Source organism: Miniopterus schreibersii (assembly GCF_964146895.1).
Source record: "Miniopterus schreibersii genome assembly, chromosome: 11".
Classification (NCBI taxonomy): Eukaryota; Metazoa; Chordata; class Mammalia; order Chiroptera; family Miniopteridae; genus Miniopterus; species Miniopterus schreibersii.
In genome coordinates, this window is record NC_138111.1 from 1,339,932 (window position 1) to 1,356,159 (window position 16,228).

The 16,228-nt window shown below is 66.0% G+C and overlaps 2 protein-coding genes across 3 annotated transcripts; one reads left to right on the forward strand and one right to left on the reverse strand.

The window, feature by feature from the left end:
• Nucleotides 1–263: 263 nt before the first annotated feature.
• Nucleotides 264–10,859, forward strand: PKN3 (protein kinase N3). Its single transcript, XM_081151840.1, has 22 exons — nt 264–369; nt 1,800–2,031; nt 2,203–2,348; nt 2,837–2,948; nt 3,022–3,149; nt 3,349–3,532; nt 5,003–5,149; nt 5,235–5,344; nt 5,433–5,576; nt 5,953–6,028; nt 6,109–6,277; nt 6,451–6,553; nt 6,658–6,725; nt 7,048–7,111; nt 7,260–7,351; nt 7,754–7,930; nt 8,691–8,753; nt 8,840–8,916; nt 9,644–9,786; nt 9,869–9,976; nt 10,137–10,217; nt 10,335–10,859. The coding sequence occupies exons 1-22, from the start codon at nt 349–351 to the stop codon at nt 10,545–10,547; spliced, it is 2,658 nt and encodes an 885-aa protein (XP_081007966.1). The 5' UTR covers nt 264–348; the 3' UTR covers nt 10,548–10,859.
• On the reverse strand, nt 10,802–13,624 carry ZDHHC12 (zDHHC palmitoyltransferase 12). Of its 2 annotated transcripts, none has more exons than XM_081151889.1 (5): nt 13,485–13,624; nt 12,299–12,435; nt 11,894–11,971; nt 11,533–11,699; nt 10,802–11,382 (listed from the first exon to the last, which is right to left on the reverse strand). In XM_081151889.1, the coding sequence occupies exons 1-5, from the start codon at nt 13,582–13,584 to the stop codon at nt 11,058–11,060; spliced, it is 807 nt and encodes a 268-aa protein (XP_081008015.1). In that variant the 5' UTR covers nt 13,585–13,624; the 3' UTR covers nt 10,802–11,057. The 2 variants fall into 2 exon arrangements, with proteins under 2 accessions (XP_081008015.1, XP_081008016.1); XM_081151890.1 differs by having other exon boundaries at nt 10,993–11,382; nt 11,511–11,699; nt 13,485–13,613.
• Between the last annotated feature and the right edge of the window lie 2,604 nt (nt 13,625–16,228).

Sequence of the window (16,228 nt, forward strand, 5' to 3'; positions counted from 1 at the left end):
GGGGGGGTCCGAGGAGGAGGCGGCTGACCGGCCCCGGCTGACCCGCCCCAGGCAGCCCCGCGGCCGGCAGGCGGCGCCCTCGCCCCTCGGACCCGCCCCTCGAGCACGCGGCGGCCGGAGCGCCCGGCCCGGGAAATGCGCGTCCTGCGCCGGGTCCCCGGACGGGTCGGTGCCGCGCGGGGGACGGGCGGCCGGGGCGAGGGCCGCTGGGTCGCACCGCGGGGCGGGGGTCCTGGCTGCGCCGTGGCCCCGGCGGGGGCGGAGCCGCGGGGTCCGGCCCGGAGGCCCCCCGACCTGCGGCTCCCCGCGGAGGCCGAAGCCCTGAGTCCCGGCGGGTCGGGCGGCGCCATGGAGCCGGGGGCGCGGCAGGTGAGCGGCGGGGGCGCCGGAGGGGGCGGGGGCGCCCGGCGGGGTCCCCAGCGCCGCCCGCGTCCCTTCCCAGCCCCCGCCCGGGCCCTCCCGCCCCTTCGCGGGGCGCAAGTCGCTCGTGTCCCCCGCAAACGTCCCCGAATCCCCCGTTGTCCCGGAACCCCAGGCGGGGCAGCCGGGGGCGCGTCTGGCCCCTCCCGGTGGGACCCCCAGGCCCGCGGGCACCGGCCGGGACCCGGAGGGGGGCGCGTGCGGGCGCTTGGGGAGCGGCCCGGGCTGGAGACCCCGCGTGGGGGGGGGGCCCGCGGGGGGCGCGGCCCGGCCGTCGGGGCGGCCGTCGGGGCGCAGGGCCCGGTGCGTGCGCCCCTGCGGGGGGGCGGGGGGCGAGCGGGGCCCGGCCCAGGGCAGGGGGCCCAGGGCAGGAGGAGCCCCCCGGCCCTCCGCCCTCCGGCGGCGCCTTGTGCACTTTTTCCTATTTCCTGTGAACCTCCGCCCAGCGGCCGGCCGGTGACTCAGGACCCCGGCGGCCGGGCCCCCAGCTCCACGGGACCTTTGTTCGCTCGGCCCTTGGCTCGGCCCCGAGGATTTCCTGCGCCCCACCCTGCGCCCGGGCTGCCTGAGGCCCGGCGGGGGGGTCCCCGAGCCCGGGAGATGGACAGCCCGGAGGTAGGGGGCCTGGAGGAGCCCCTCGAGGGGCCGGCCCCGGCTGAGGTCAGCGTTGGCACCGCTGGTTCGCAGTGGCCCGGGAGGGAGGTTTCCCTCCTTGCTCCGGCCGGGGGCGAAGCGGTGGGAAAGCGGCTGCTTCCTCCCGGGAGCTGAGCTGAGCTGGGGGCAGCCCCCCGAGGCTTTCCCGGTCCTTCTGCGTCCCTCCCCGGCTCGGCCACCTCAGGCAGTCAGGGGCGCCCCGGCCCCTCCTCGGACCTCCAGCTGCCCCCTAACCTGGAGGGAATCCTTCGCCTGTTTTCTGGCCCAGGTCGGAGCCTGGGCCCCAGCCTGAGAGCGGCAGCCCCCGAAGCGCGGCTGGCAGGGCCCAAGAGGCGGTGGCCAGCGGGCAGGTCGCCGGACCTCTCTCTGTGCCTCAGTTTTCTCGCCTCGACTGTGAGGGGGCTGGTAACTGCACCCACCGCGTGGGGTTGACGGAGTCACGTAGGCAAAGCCCTGACAGGGGCCCCTGGCCGCCCGCCGCACCAGGCCCGCACCAGGAACCGTTTCCCTCTCACCCTTCTCGGAGCCGAGGACAGGAGCCTGGGCCGCAGAAATAGCCTTGGGGTTTCCACCCGGCCTGGGGATGCTCCCTCCGCAGTCAGCCGGGCTTCGGGGGCCCCCTGTGCGGGTCCTGGGTGCCATCCGCGCCTCCCTCGCCCACGGCCTGGTGCGCGGAGGCTGGTGGCAGCGGGCACTGAGCGGCCTGCTCCTTTGCCAACCCACAGCCTGGCGAGGGCCAGCAGCCACCCGGCGACGAGAAAGAGCTGATCCGCCGGGCCATCCAGAAGGAGCTCAAAATCAAGGAGGGTGTGGAGAACCTGCGGCGGGCGGCCACAGACCGCCGCCACCTGGGCCACGTGCAGCAGCTGCTCCGGTCCTCCAACCGCCGCCTGGAGCAGCTGCAGGGGGAGCTCCAGGAGCTGCATGCCCGCATCCTGCTGCCAGGGCCCCCGGCTGGTGAGCAAAGAGGCCGGGCGGGCCCCTGGGGACGGGGCCCCGGCCAGCCCGGCTCCTGAGCGCTGACCCCTCGCGGCCGCCTCAGGCCGCCCCTGCCCAGGAGGGGAGGGAGGAGACGGCTGGGCCGCAGGTGAGGGGCTCACAGGCGCGTGCCCCACGCGTTGTGCACAGAGCCTGCGGCCCCCGGACCCCGGCCTCCGGCGGAGCAGTCACGGGCCCGGCAGCTGGAGGCTCTGCAGAAGCAGCTGCAGGTGGAGCTGAAGGTGAAGCAGGGGGCCGAGAACATGACCCACACCTGCGCCAGGGGCACGCCCAAGGTCAGGCTCCTGGGCCCTGACGGGGAGCCGCTTGGCGCTCGGGTTATTAGGGCAGGTGCTGTTCCAGCTCCTATTCGGAGAGGGAAATGCCACCCAGTGGTTGACCCCACAAGGGACGGACAGTCGGAACCCTTAGGCTGATGGGGAAGGCATTGTCCCAAGTCCCAACCTGGCGGGGAAGGCCCGGCTCGATCCCCTAGTGTGACAGAGAAGACACGACACTGAAGTTCCCAGCCTGGTCGAGGAGGCCCAGCCCAGCCCCCAGCATGAAGTGGGAGGCTCGGTCCTGACGCACTGGCGGGGGCTTCACCTCAGCCCTTATCTGGTCTGATGGGGGAGGCTCCGTCCCTTCCTAGTCTAACAAGGGAGGCTTCTCTCTTTATCTGGCCTCCTGAGGGAGGCTTGGCTTCAACCCTGGCCTAGTGGGGGAGGCTTGGCTCCGGTCTGACCAGGGAGGCTCTGGGCCAGCTGATGTCAGGACCCTTTAGGAGAGGAAGCTCCTGGCAGCTGCCCAGCAGATGCTGCGGGACAGCCAGCTGAAGGTGGCCCTGCTGCGAATGAAGATCAGCAGCCTGGAGGCCAGCGGGTCCCCTGAACCAGGTGAGGGGACCTGAGAGGCGGGGATGGGCAGGGCGGAGGAGGGCATGGGCCTGAGGGCTAACCCTCCTTCCAGGTCCTGAGCTGCTGGCGGAGGAGCTGAGGCATCGGCTGTGCATTGAGGCCGCCGTGGCCAGAGGGGCCAAGAATGTGGTGAAGCTGCTGGGTGGCCGGCGAACACAGGACCGCAAGGCGCTGGCCGAGGTCAGACCACCGCGGACTCCCCTTGGTGCTCCTCTCCCCTTGTTCCCATGCCCCCCTCCGCAGCGGCAGGGAGCGCCGTGGACTGGCCGCGCCGGGTGGCAGCGGGGAAACGGGAGGCTCATTCTGTCTAAACCCCATTGGGGTGGCCTGAGGCAGTGTCCCCACGCCCCATACCCCACGGGCCTTGTCCCCTCTGCAGGCTCAGGCCCAGCTCCAGGAGTCCTCCCAGAAACTGGACCTCCTGCGGCTGGCCTTGGAGCGGCTGCTGGAGGGCCTGCCTCCTGCCCACCCTCTGCGCGGCAGAGTGGCCCGGGAGCTGCGGACTGCGGTGTCTGGGAGCCCCCAGCCTTCGGGGATGCTTGTAAAGCCAGTCGCCTTGACAGGTAGCCGGGGGTCCCTCCCGCGTCAGAGCTCTTACCCTCCCAGAAAGGACTGAAATAAAACTGGGAAGGACTTTGGAGAACGGTCCCAGTCCTGGCCCCGCCACTCCCTCCCTAGCTGTGAGGCCTGGGACAATCGCCATCCTTTCTCCAGACCTGTTTTCCCACCTGTAAAATGGGGGCAATGACAGCACTGACTTCATGGAGTTGCTGTGAACGCTCAGTGAGTTGTTTGTTGCGTGTGGAGCGCTAAGCGCTCTGCGGGCACAGTTGGCCCTCTGTCCCTGAAGCTGTTGTTTAAACGAGTAACCATGGTGATGCTCGAGGCGCCAGTGTCAGGGAGCTCACAGCCCCGGCGGCCTTGGTGCCCAGTCCTGGGCGGCGTGGACTATTACAGAGTTCTTTTTATCCCAAGTTGGGTCTGTCTCTGTACAGCGGCGGCTGAGTTGCAGTCAGTAGATAATCTCAGAGTACAGACTTGGGAGCCCTGAGCTTCCCACCTGGGACACAGCACCAACTAGGGGGCCGAGCGCCTTCCTGCCCGAGCTGGTGCAGGGCACTCAGGCCGCCTCCCACCGTGAGCAGAGCTGAGAGGGGGAAGTACAGGGGCCGGGTGGGCCCCTCACCTGGCCTTGGGAAATCAGCAATGCTTCCTGGAGGAGGTGGTGTCTGAGCTTGGCCTTGCAGGGCTTGTGGGATTTGGCCAAACCGATGGGGTGGGGAAGGCAGGGGAGACAACCTGTTAAAAGGCCTAGAAGTGAGCTACTTGGGGCCACTGCCTTTCCTGGGTCCTGGCTAAACACCTTAGTTCCTCGTTCCTCCCACGGTAATCTTCCAGCCCGGGCCACTGCCTTCTTTATAAGGCCCCTCGGAGTGTAACCCCCAGGCCTGGGCTCCCTAAATGATGTTCTTTGGCCCAGTCTGTTTCCTCCAAAACTGCTAGAGCCCTACTGCTTCCTCTATCCTCTGAGGGACAGAAGTCTAGTGACCCTAAAATTGAGTCCACTTGTTTGGCAAAACACCCTTTGTCTCCCTTTGGGAGGTGGGACGGAGCCGAGACTCATTTCCTCTGTACAGATGGGGAAATTGAGGCCCAGGGAGGAGGGTGGGTAAGATAGGCAGCCAGGCCTCCTGCTCCGCGAGCCCTTGTCTGTGCCATGGTGCCCCCCAGGTGCCGGGCCCTGGGCAGCCTGTCATCACGCCCTACGGCTCCATGTGGCCTGGCTGAGGCCTGAGTCTTATTTCTCCGCCTGTGGGTCCCTGCTGCCCCCAACACATGGACAGTGCTCAGGAGAGGAGGGCAAGCTGGTCGGCCTGGAGGCTGGCAGGCGGCTGCCAGGGCCTAATGTGGGAGGCTCTGGGGTCAGCCGTCTCTAGGAGAAGGCTGTGTTTCTGGGGCTCCAGGGGCCCACAGGTGGTGGCAGAGGGAGGACCGCACCTGATGACGTCCCCCCTCCCCCCGTGTTCCCACAGGGACGCTGCAGGTCCACCTCCTGGGCTGTGAGCAGCTGCTGACAGCCGTGCCCGGCCGGTCCCCGGTGACCGCACTGGCCGGGAGCGCCTCCCAGGGCTGGCTTCGGGGCAGGGCCAGGCAGGAGCGTGGCGGAGGCGAGCTGGCCAGTGAGTAAGGGGCTGCAGGGAGCTGGGGGGGCAGCAGAGGACCCCCACTCCGGGCCTTCCCTGAGCCCTGGCTCTGGGCCCACAGGTGAGGTGCTGGCCGTGCTAAAGGTGGACAATCGCGTCGTGGGACAGACGGGTTGGGGGCCGGTGGCCAAGCAGTCCTGGGACCAGACCTTTGTGATGCCCCTGGACCGGGTGAGGCTGGCCCTTGGGAGGCCAGGGGTGACTTTGGACCGCGGGGTAGAAGGCCGGCCCCTTCTTCAACCTGGCCTTTCCCATACAGGCCCGGGAGCTGGAGATCGGGGTGCGCTGGCGGGACTGGCGACAGCTGTGCGGCGTGGCCTTCCTGCGGCTGGAGGACTTCCTGGACAACGCCTGTCACCAGCTCAGCCTCAGCCTGGTCCCGCAGGGGCTGCTCTTTGCCCAGGTGCCCACTAACCCCTGTCTTCTGACTTTGTGGGTTCCTGGCTCCATCAGAGGAGTGGAAAGTGAGGTCTGGAGGGAGGAGGTCTCCAAAAAGAGATTCCCAGGCCCCCTCTGAGGACCTCATGGGAGTCTAGAGGCCCGTGTCCTTGCCCTGACTGCCCTGCTTCCTGTGGGACCTGAGCCTCTCTTCTCCAGGCCTCAGTTTCCCCGCTGGGGTCAATGAGGACATCGCATCGTCTCTCTGGGCCCTTCTGGCTCTTGCGTCGTGGACGTGGGGGAGGCGGGGGCCCAGGCTGGGCTCCTGGCGGCTGGGGAGGTGTGACTGGCGGGTGGGGAGGGAGGGGACTGGCCGTCAGCCCTGCCTCCTGCCCCTGCAGGTAACCTTCTGTGACCCTGTCATTGAGAGGAGGCCCCGGCTGCAGAGGCAGAAACGCATTTTCTCTAAACGCAGGGGTACGGACAGGCGAGGGCTGTGTGTGCTGGGAATCGGGCAGGGGCATCGGGGCCTGGGACTGAGCCCACTGTCGCCCCAGGTCAGGACTTCCTGAGGGCGTCCCAGATGAACCTCAGCATGGCAGCCTGGGGGCGCTTGGTCATGAACCTGCTGCCTCCCTGCAGCTCCCCAACCACGGTCAGCCCTCCCAAAGGGCGCCCCCAGGCCCCCACCTCACCTCGGGGGGCTGCCAGCCCTGCCTCGCCCAGGTGAGGAGCCACCTCTCCGCGCCTGCCTGCTTCCCTGCGGTGCCGCCCCTCGGGTGCCATCGGCGTCTCTTTCCCCCTGGCCCTCTGTCCCTCTCTCAGCGCGCCTGTGTGTCCATCCCCCGGGCTGTTCTGCCTGCCTGGGCCCCCACCATGTGTGTGCTTCCTCCCCGTAGTCATTTCCCACCCAAAAAGACTCTCCTCCGAGAAGAGATGAGGCCCCCCCCCAAGCCCCCCCGCCTCTACTTGCCCAAGGAGCCAACGCTCGAGGAGACGCCGGTGAGGGGCGCTGGTAGCCCTGGGGGTGCCGGGCTGGGGGTGGCAGAGCCGGAGGGACAGAGGAAGGAAGCCCTGCTCTGTCCTGAGCCCCTCTGCCCTCACAGCGCACCAAACGCCCCCACATGGAGCCCAGGACTCGACCCAGGGCATCTCTGCCAGCCTCAGCCACCAGGTACACGCTCCCCCCAGCTCCCCTTCACGGTTAAGACGGCGCCCACTTACTGAGCGCTTCCCTGTGCCCACTCGGACATCACCCGGGCTCCTGGGCCTGTTACCTGCTCGCGCTCAGGTTCTCACTCTCCGAACCAACATTATTGAGCTCCAGCTGTAGGCCGGACTCTAGACAACTGCTGGCCTGGGAGCCCCCAGCCAGGGTCCCCAGCCCCATGCGTAGGGACAGGCCAGGCCTGGGCACGAAGGGTTTGGAGTGGTTCTTGGTGGATGGAGGCCCGGCCCTTGTCCCCGGGGCTTCCTCTGCCCTCTCTCTCCTGCAGGAAACCCCTCCGGCTCCAGGACTTCCGCTGCTTGGCCGTGCTGGGTCGGGGACACTTCGGGAAGGTAGTGGACAGGGAGGGTGCGGCCGGGTGGGGGGGACAGCCCTCAGCGCATGAGCTAGGAGGACGCTGTGATCGTGAGGTAGCAGGTGGGAGAAGGAGAGGCTCTTCTGTGCCGCCCAGCTGGAGCCCACCCTCTCCCTGGTCCCCAGGTTCTCCTGGTGCAGTTCAAGGGGACAGGGAGATATTATGCCATCAAAGCGCTGAAGAAGCAGGAGGTGCTGAGCCGGGACGAGATGGAGAGGTGTGTCGTGATGCCAGGGGGCACCTGGTCCTGCAGGGTGCCCAGCACGGCTGGCCTGGGCTGTTGGCACCAGAAGGCAGCCGAATGCTCCCAGGGCTCTGAAGGGGTCGATCTGGGGCCAGCCAGGCCTGGGCTCTTTTTATTTAGCGCCTGCAGTTAACGGTGTGCCCGCGGGCAGGTCCCTCCTCATCTCCGCACCTCAGTTTCCTCATCTGTAAAATGGGATAGTGGTGGCTGTGCAGGTGAAATGACCCGTGCGAGCCCCTGATCCCTAGAAACCGTCACTGTCCGTAGCTGCCCGGCCCTTTGACTGGAGACGCAGCGAGGGTGGGGTGTCCTGTGGGTGGCGGGCGCGGCTGGCGGAGGCTTCCCTCCCCCCTGAAGCCCACGCCCTCCCCGCAGCTTGTACTGCGAGAAGCGAATCCTGGAGGCTGTGGGCCGCACGGGGCACCCCTTCCTGCTGTCCCTCCTGGCCTGCTTCCAGACCGCCAGCCACGCCTGCTTCGTGACCGAGTTCGCGCCGGGCGGCGACCTCATGATGCAGATCCACGAAGACGTTTTCCCTGAGCCCCAGGCCCGGTGGGTCTCCGTCCCCTTGTCTGCCTCCGACAATGAGCCTTCCCTGTTCCCCGCGCCCTGCTGCTTCCAGGGAGTTGGGGGGCCTCCGTTCCAATCCTGGTTATCAGCTCCCAGCGTTTGTGACCTCGGGCCTCCGTTTGTGGAGCTGTGAATCCCGGCGATAGTAACTGTTTCACAGGCTTCTCACGTAGATAAGAGTAACGTTTACGAATTGCCGAGCGTAGGGACCGGTGGATAGCAAGTGACTAGCAGCTGGAGTTCTTTTTCTTAAAAATATATATATATATTTTTAAAAATATGTTTTTATTGATTTCAGAGAGAGGAAGGGAGAGAGAGAGAGAAACATCGATGATGAGAGTCATTGATCGCCTGCCTCCTGCACGGCCCACCCTGGGGCTGGAGCCCGCAACCCGGGCACGTGCCCTGACCGGGCGTCGAACCGCGATCTCCGATCTCCTGGTTCATAGGTCGACGCTGGCTGCTGGGAGGAGGCGGGGAGAATAGGCACGAGAACTCCACACTGTCCCCGGCGCCACCCGCGATCCCAGGAAGGGCAGCTGCCAGCTGGCAGCAGCCTGGCGACAACCTTGGGGCTGTTGTCTGGAGGAGCCCCGCCCCCCGCCTGAGGGTGGGCCCGGTCTCTCGCCCACATCTGACTCTGGCTGGGACACCCAAGGGTCCCCAGGCCGTGGCCGTCCTGATGGCTCCCTGCCCTCCCTCCACTGTCCGGGGCCTAAACTTCCCCTAAACCCCCCTCCAGGTTCTACCTGGCCTGCGTGGTCCTGGGGCTGCAGTTCTTGCACGAGAAGAAAGTAGTTTACAGGTAACTTGCCCCTGAGATGCCGGGGGAGGGCGGGGGCAGGTGCCGCTGCTCCCGGGGCCCCTTTGACCTGCCCCCCTCACCCCCAGGGACCTTAAGTTGGACAATCTTCTGCTGGATGCCGAGGGTTTCCTGAAGATTGCGGACTTTGGACTATGTAAGGAAGGTGGGTGTCTCCTGTCCAGGGTCCGAGGCCTCCAGCCTTCCTCACCCGGTCCAGACCAGCAGGGCGGTGGGCAAGTGGCACTCTCCCGGGGAATCTCCCCACCCCCACCCGCGGTCCACGGACCAGCTGGACACACTGGTGCTTCCGTCCCAACCCTGCAGGCCCTGAAGAGCCCTAGCTTGCCCTTGGCCCAAGGGACAGCCTGTGCTCAGAGCTGGGGGAGGGCACCGGGCTCTGCTTCCTTCACGACCTTGGCGTGGGAGACTCTGCCCTTCTCCGTTAGGTGGCTTGAAAACCGCCCCCCTCCAAGAATTGGGGCTGGGCCGGGCACAGATTCGGTACATGGGGGCACGAGGGTCGGCTGTTGCTTCTTTTTTTTCTGGTACATTTTTATGTATTTATTTTAAGCGCCCTAGGCTGGAATTGAACCCGGGACCCTTCAGTCCACAGGCCGATGCTCTAACCACTGAGCCACACGGGCAAGGGCTTATTACATTTTCATTGATTTTAGAGAGGAAGGGACAGGGAGAGAGGAACAGCCGTGAGAGAGAAACGTCCACAGAAGTTGGCTCAAGCCGGCAACCTGAGCGTGGTGCCGACCTCCGGTGCAGGGGTCAGCGCTCAGCCCCGGAGCCCGCTGGCCGGGCCGCTGTTGGTTCTTACAGCCACAGAGGTCTCTGCGGGCCAGACACACTGAGCTGGCATTGGCGTGGGTGTTGGTTTGCAGGGATCGGCTTTGGGGATCGGACCAGCACCTTCTGCGGCACCCCAGAGTTCCTGGCCCCCGAGGTGCTGACCCAGGAGGCCTACACGCGGGCTGTGGACTGGTGGGGGCTGGGCGTGTTGCTCTACGAGATGCTGGTGGGCGAGGTGAGTGCGGGACCCGGGCTGCCAGGGCCTCTAGGCGGGCGTGGCCCGTGCACCCCGCTGAGTCCCCCCCCCCCCCCCGCAGTGCCCTTTCCCGGGGGACACCGAGGAGGAGGTGTTTGACTGCATCGTCAACGCCGAGGTCCCACGGCCCCGCTTCCTGTCGGCGCAGGCGCTGGAGCTCATTCTGCAGGTAAAGGCCGCAGTGTCCGGGGCTGCGCCTGTTGGCCGCTCTTGGTTGCGGCTGTGCCATCACCGCCCGTCCTTGGGGCCCTGGGGCCCAGCTCAGGCGGGGTCCCTGGGGAGGCGGCAGTGCCTGGGCCTGTGCCCTCAGCACCTGTTTGCTTGCCCAGCTCCTCCAGAAGTGCCCGGAGAAGCGCCTGGGGGCAGGTGAGCAGGACGCCGAGGAGATCAAGACACAGCCTTTCTTCAGGGTGAGTGGCCCCCGCAGGGTTCCACTGCAGTCCCCGTGCAGCGGGAGGTGTTGAGGGACCCCCTGGCCTGCCACTCCTGTCACTCCTGTCACCTCAGGCCCCTCTGCTCTTCCCCAGACCACCGACTGGCAGGCTCTGCTCGCCCGTGCTGTCCAGCCCCCCTTCGCACCCACCCTCTGTGGCCCCACGGACCTGCGCTACTTCGAGGGCGAGTTCACGGGGCTGGCGCCCGCCCTGACCCCACCGGACCCCCGCAGCCCCCTCACTGCTCGCCAACAGGCCGCCTTCCGGGACTTCGACTTCGTGTCAGAGCAGTTCCTGGAGCCCTGAGGGCCTTTCCCCACGTCCTGTCCTGTCCCCCAGACTGTTAGAGCCTCACGCACCCACCCGCCCGCCCAGCTGCGCACCCTGCCCTGGAGACCCCGGCCTCGCCTGGCATTTACCGGCCCTCGTGACGAGGTGGTGGCCGTGGGGTGCTTTGTGCTGGGCTCAGTCACTGGGAAGGGTGCTCCCTTCCCTAAGCCCACACTCCTGTGCTTCCCGGCCAGACCTGGACCGCAAAGGGTGACACAGTGAGGAGTGACCTGGTTTGTTTTTTAATAGTTGACTTGCTTTATGGATTATTAAATTTATAAAACTGCACTGGAGGCATGTGGCTTGGGGTGGGGTGGAGGTCTCAGGAGCCCCGGCTCCCCCGCTCCTTCCTCTGGAGGCAGAACTGCCCACGGGCGGGAGGGTCCCTGCGGTCAGTCTGCTCTGAGGCTGAGGTGTGGGCAGAGGTGAGGAGCCCCAGCCCGTCCAGTTTTGAGGCACAAGATGGTGGGTCTGCCTCCCGTGACCCTAAACTGCCTGGCTGCTGCCCTCACCCTCCTCCTCCTCGGCCCAGAGGGTCTCCCAGGACCCCGGGGGCCATCCACAGAAGAAGTGCGCCAGGTTGCTGGTCAGGCCGCGGTCGAAGGGGTTGCCGGGGCGCTGGCGGAGGTAGGTGATGCGGTGCGAGGAGATGAACTCCCAGGTGGTGGTGTTGCTGGCCACCAGGTAGAGGTGCGAGGCCAGGAGCAGGCCGGTCACCGTGGAGAAGAGCGAGAGCAGCAGGAAGGTGGCAAACAGGAGCCCGCTGGACCGCAGCCACAGCCCCCAGGGCTGGACGAACCGGAGGCCAGACCTGGGGGCAGCACAGGCGTGGGGGCCCCGGGGAGCCCAGGTGAGCAGAGGCTCCACCCAAGGCCCCTAAGGAGGGAGCCCCGGCTGAACACACCTGGTGGGCGAGTGCTGCCCACCCTGCCCCCGCACGCAGGGCCGTGGCGGGACCCACCATGCCAGGTACAGGCCCCACAGAAGCACCACCAGCTGTAGCGCCAGGTAGACCACGAAGAGTGGGTGGTTCCGCTCCCCCACGCAGTTCTCCATCCAGGGGCAGTGGTGATCGTAGCGGCGGACACAGCGGCGGCACTCACGGCAGTGCCGGGCCCTCAGGGGCTGCTGTGGGCAGAGGCTCAGGCTCGACGCTGGCCCCACTCCGGACCAACAGTGAGGGCAGGGAGGAGGGCGGGAGGTTGAGGCCTGAATACGGGAGGACTTCCTGGAGGGGTGAGGCCAAGGCGCTGGGGCAGGAGGCGGTTAGAGGGTGTTGACCTTGCCCCCGACCCCTCCCGGGAAGTCCCCGAGTCACCGACCAGCACCATGCAGTATCTGCAGCGCCGAAGGGGGATGGCCTGAGGAACCATGGCTGTCTGCTCCTCCTTGACCTCCTCCTGAAAATGGGGGACAGAGCATAAGATGGGGTCCCCTTGGGAGGCAGATGGCTGGTGAACACATTTTGGGGTCCATCCATTGTGTAATGCAGGTGGTAGAGTGGGGCAGAGTGCCCCCGACCGAGTGAGGCTGTGTGACCTGGGCCAGTTGCTTTCCCTCTCTGGGCCTTGGAGATTTCCTCCGTGTAGGACGGGTTTCTAGGGCTGGCAAGAGGATGCACTGAGATGTCCCAGAAGAGCCCTCCACACACAACCTGGCGTGAGGCTGTTACTGGGGCCTCTGGTTCCCTGCTGGTGGGAGGAGGGGCTCAGGGGCGCCAGGGTTACCTGGGGCTGGGGCTGGATGTTCACGTAGCCCGGGTCCATGAGTGACACGGCCAGGTAGAGCAGCAGGGAGCCCAGCACCAGGAGCAGGAAGGTGAGGGGCAGCAGCAGCTCCCCCTGCTCTTCCCACTGTCGCAGGGCTGCCAAGGCCAGAGGAGGAGAGTGAGGCAGGGCTGGGTGAGCGGGTGTGTTTGGGGGGGGGGGTGTGCCCCTGGCTGAGCAAAGGCCTGGGGATGGGGTGTGATGGGGGGTGAGGTGTGTGTCTCACATAAGTTACTGAGAAGTTTGGAACCAGAACCCCACCCCCCACCCCCAAACACACAGTTCATCTCTACTCTCCCTGGAGGGCAACAGGGAGTCATGGAAGGTTGTAGGGCGAGATCTGTTTCTGGAAACCTGCCCAGTGGGGAGAAGAGACGGGGGACCAGCGGGGAAGCCTGGAGGCGCACAGGCTGCGTGGACGGGGGAGGGAGGTGGCCGGACAAGGGGGGGGGATGGAGAGGAGATGGGCACATGGGGGCCAGGGGGTGAAGGGCCCGGACAATGTGGGGGCCAGGAAGGAGGGGTCCCTGCCTCCGGCTCCGCCATAGGGGAGCCCCTGAGGGGAGGGCGGCCGGCCAGGAAGGGTCCAGCCCAAGGAGGTGACTGAGGATTTGGGGGGGAAGTGGGGGGCTAAGGCCTGAGAGGTGTGAGGCACCCACACAGCAGAGCCAACAGCTCTGGCGCCCCTTGGTTGTAAAAAGGGGGGGCTGGGGGTTCTTTCTGCTGGGGAGACGGAGCAGGGTTTTAGGGTGAAGATGTGGACGGTGGCGGAGACTTGAGGGGCCTTAGAGGAAGCGAGGACCCCCCAGTCCAGGGCCGGGGGGGGTCTGAGCTGGGGCAGCGCAGGGCAGGGTCTGCGGGCCGACAGGGCTCGGGGCAGGGGGGACCCCGCAGGAGAGGCCCCCGCCGCGGGGTGCGCCCTGGCCTGCGGGCGGGGCCTGGACTTGGGGAGCTCGCGGCCCCCATCCTCAGAGCCGCTGGGGGGCGCGAGCTCGGGGGGCTGCGTCGGCCGTGGGGCCCGGTGGCCACCGCAGGGGTCCTGGGGGGACGGGCCCCGGCCGGGCCAGGGGGCGCGGGGTTGACGAGGGGCGCCGGGGGCAGCTGCGGGGTGCCCGGGGCGGGGCGGCGAGGCCCGGGCGCGGCTCACCCGTGTCGTGCAGGAAGAGCACCAGCGTGATGCCCCAGGTCAGCACCGTGTGCCCGGAGCGCACCAGGACGCCCGCGCTCAGCAGCGCCCAGGGCGCCATCGCCTCGCCCCGGGCCCCACCCGGAAGACGCGCCGGGGGCGGGCCCTCCGAGGGAGCGCGGCCGCGGCCGCCCGGCGATTGGCGACGCCGGGGCGTGGGCGGGGTCGCGCTGGGCCAGGGCGGCTGCCGATTGGGTGGCGGCTGCGGCCGAGTGGGCCCTCGAGCCAACAGGTGCCTGCGAGGCGGGGGCGGGGCCGGCGCGCGCGCAGCCGGTAACCGCCCCGCCCCCAGGCCCCGCCCCGCAGGTAACTGGGCGTCGGGGGCCCTCGCGAGCCTGGGTCTCGGGCCCGCCCCAGCCCCCGGCCTCGCGCATGCGCGCGGGCTCCGTGGAGCCTCCCGGTGGCGGAGCGGAGGCCGGTTCGAGGGTGTGATGACTGAGGCTGCCAGCGGGCGGCGCTCGCCTAAGGGCGCTGCGCGGGGACGCGCTTTTTTTTTAAAATGTTTTTATTGATTTCAGAGAGAGGAAGGGAGAGGGAGAGAGAAACATCCACGGTGAGAGTCATGGATCGGCTGCCTCCTGCACCCCCCATGCGCCCGCACCCCGGGCACGTGCCCTGACCGGGAGCCCGGCCGCGACCTCCTGGTTCGTGGGTCCACGCTCAAGCACCGAGCCACGCTGCGGGGCCGCGGGCACATTCTTACCTCCTCGCTGTTCGTTCTCAGATATTGGGGACGGGGCTGGAGCAAAGTGGGGTTCAGAGGTGCAGGCGCAGGCGCAGGCGCAGGCGCAGGTGCAGGCGCAGGTGCAGGTGCAGGCGCAGGCGCAGGTGCAGGCGCAGGTGCAGGTGCAGGGCTCGGGGCCGGCGCACGTGCAGGCGCAGGCGCAGGTGCAGGCTGTGCGAGGCCCGATTGGGGTCAGAGTCGGAAACACCAGCACGGCCCCTTCCTCGCTGTGTGAGTTTGGGCAAAGCGCCGACCCACTCTGAGCTCTGTTTTCTGCCCTGTGATAGAGATGATAGTAGCACCCCCCCTAGGTGGCTGGGAGGTGTAACTAATGGAATACAGTCTCTAGCACAGGACGAAGCCAACACCTACATCCTGCAGGCTGACCTGCCCGGCCTGAGGCTCCATCATTCACGGCTCGCCCTCCTCCCACTGTGTCCCCAGGGCCTTCCTAATTCAGCTCTACCTTTCCACCCGCACCTCCCACTAATACCAGTGTCCACCTTCTTTCACCATCAGGTTGCCTGCCCCCTACCCACCCACCTCTTCCAGTAATCAAGCCTCTTATTTAAAAAAAAAAAAAATTTAACCCTCCCCCAAGGATATTTTTACATTGCTTTTCCCAGTGGAAGGGGGGAGAGAGACACACTGATTGGTTGCCTCCAGCACATGCCCCAGCTGGGGCCAGGGACAAGCCTGCAACCAAAGAACGTGCTTTTAGCCAGAATCAAACCCCGGGACCCTTCAGTCTATAGGCCCTATGCTCTAACCACTGTGCCACACTGGCCGGGGCCCTCTTTTTTTTTTTTTTTTTTTAATTGATTTGAGCGAGAGGAAGGGAGAGAAACACCGATTTGTTGTGCCACCTAGTTATGTTTCTTGCATGTGCCCTAATGGGGATGGGACCTGCAACCTTGTCCTACTGGGAGGATGCTCCAACCAAGTGGCCGAGCGAGCTATCGGCCAGGGCCCAGGGATCCTTTCCTGACATCTGTTATTTTTTCCAGCTCAACATTCCCTTTTCTTTTGGGGAACTGACACTTGCCCATCCCATGCGACTCTGAAGGAGCTGTGTCCCTCACTCCATAGGGCGGTGGGAAGTCATCGTGGGCATGTGACTCTAGAAGGCCAAACGCGTCCCTATCTGGTTGTCCCCAGGGATTGGTCCTAGTTGGTGGGCATGTGACTTGTCAGGGCCAACCAGGATCTCTCTAACCGCATTGCTGCTGAGAGAGAAAGGGACATTCTTTTGGAGCTCAAGCAGGAACAGGACCCAAGGGCAACTGTGGAGAGAGACTGTGGCAGGAGAGGATGAGCCTTTTGTAAAGAAACAGCAGCCCTGAAACGGGGTGTGAGAGAGAGGCTTGACATTGCCTGGGCCCCTAGATCCAGCTATGCCTGAAGCTGAGCCTGCCTCTAGTTTCCCTGGTTGCATTAGTCCATGAATTCTCCCCCACCTTTGACTAACCTGCGTATTAGGTGTTTGAGTTGGGCTTCTGTCACTTGCAACTCAGTGTTTATTTGTTTTTTGGGATTTTTTTTTGTTAATCCCCACCGGAAGACATTTTTTCCATTGCTTTTGAGAGAGTGGATGGGAGGGAGGGGGAAAGAGAGAGAGAGAGAGAAACATTCATGTGAGAGGGACATCGTTTGGTTACCTCCTGCACACACCCCGACCCCGACGGGGCGGGGTGGGGATCGAACCTGCAGCGCAGGTACATGCCCTTGAGTGCCCTTGACTAGGAATTGGACCAGTGACCCTTTCGGTGCGTGGGCTGATGCTCTAACCACTGAACCACCCGGGCCAGGGCAGTGACTGGGCATCTTAAAGAGAGGGAACTGGAGGGGGCTTGGACGGACGCCAGGAAGTGAAACACTACACGGGCTGGTGAGTGTGAAGCGCGTGAGGCCGCTGTGCCCGCTGGCTGGCAGTGACAAGCTAGGCTTCTGAGGCAGCCCCGTGCTTCCCAAGGGCTACATT

Coding starts and splice junctions, on each gene's coding strand:
- PKN3 (XM_081151840.1), top strand. CDS start 349: ATGGAGCCGGGGGCGCGGCAG. Junction 5,577..5,952: donor AGGGGCTGCTCTTTGCCCAG/GTGCCCACTAAC, acceptor CTGCCCCTGCAG/GTAACCTTCTGTGACCCTGT. Junction 10,218..10,334: donor AGACACAGCCTTTCTTCAGG/GTGAGTGGCCCC, acceptor GCTCTTCCCCAG/ACCACCGACTGGCAGGCTCT.
- ZDHHC12 (XM_081151889.1), bottom strand. CDS start 13,584: ATGGCGCCCTGGGCGCTGCTGAGCGCGGGCGTCCTGGTGCGCTCCGGG. Junction 11,972..12,298: donor ACATCCAGCCCCAGCCCCAG/GTAACCCTGGCG, acceptor CCCCATTTTCAG/GAGGAGGTCAAGGAGGAGCA. Junction 11,383..11,532: donor TGGGGCCTGTACCTGGCATG/GTGGGTCCCGCC, acceptor TGCTGCCCCCAG/GTCTGGCCTCCGGTTCGTCC.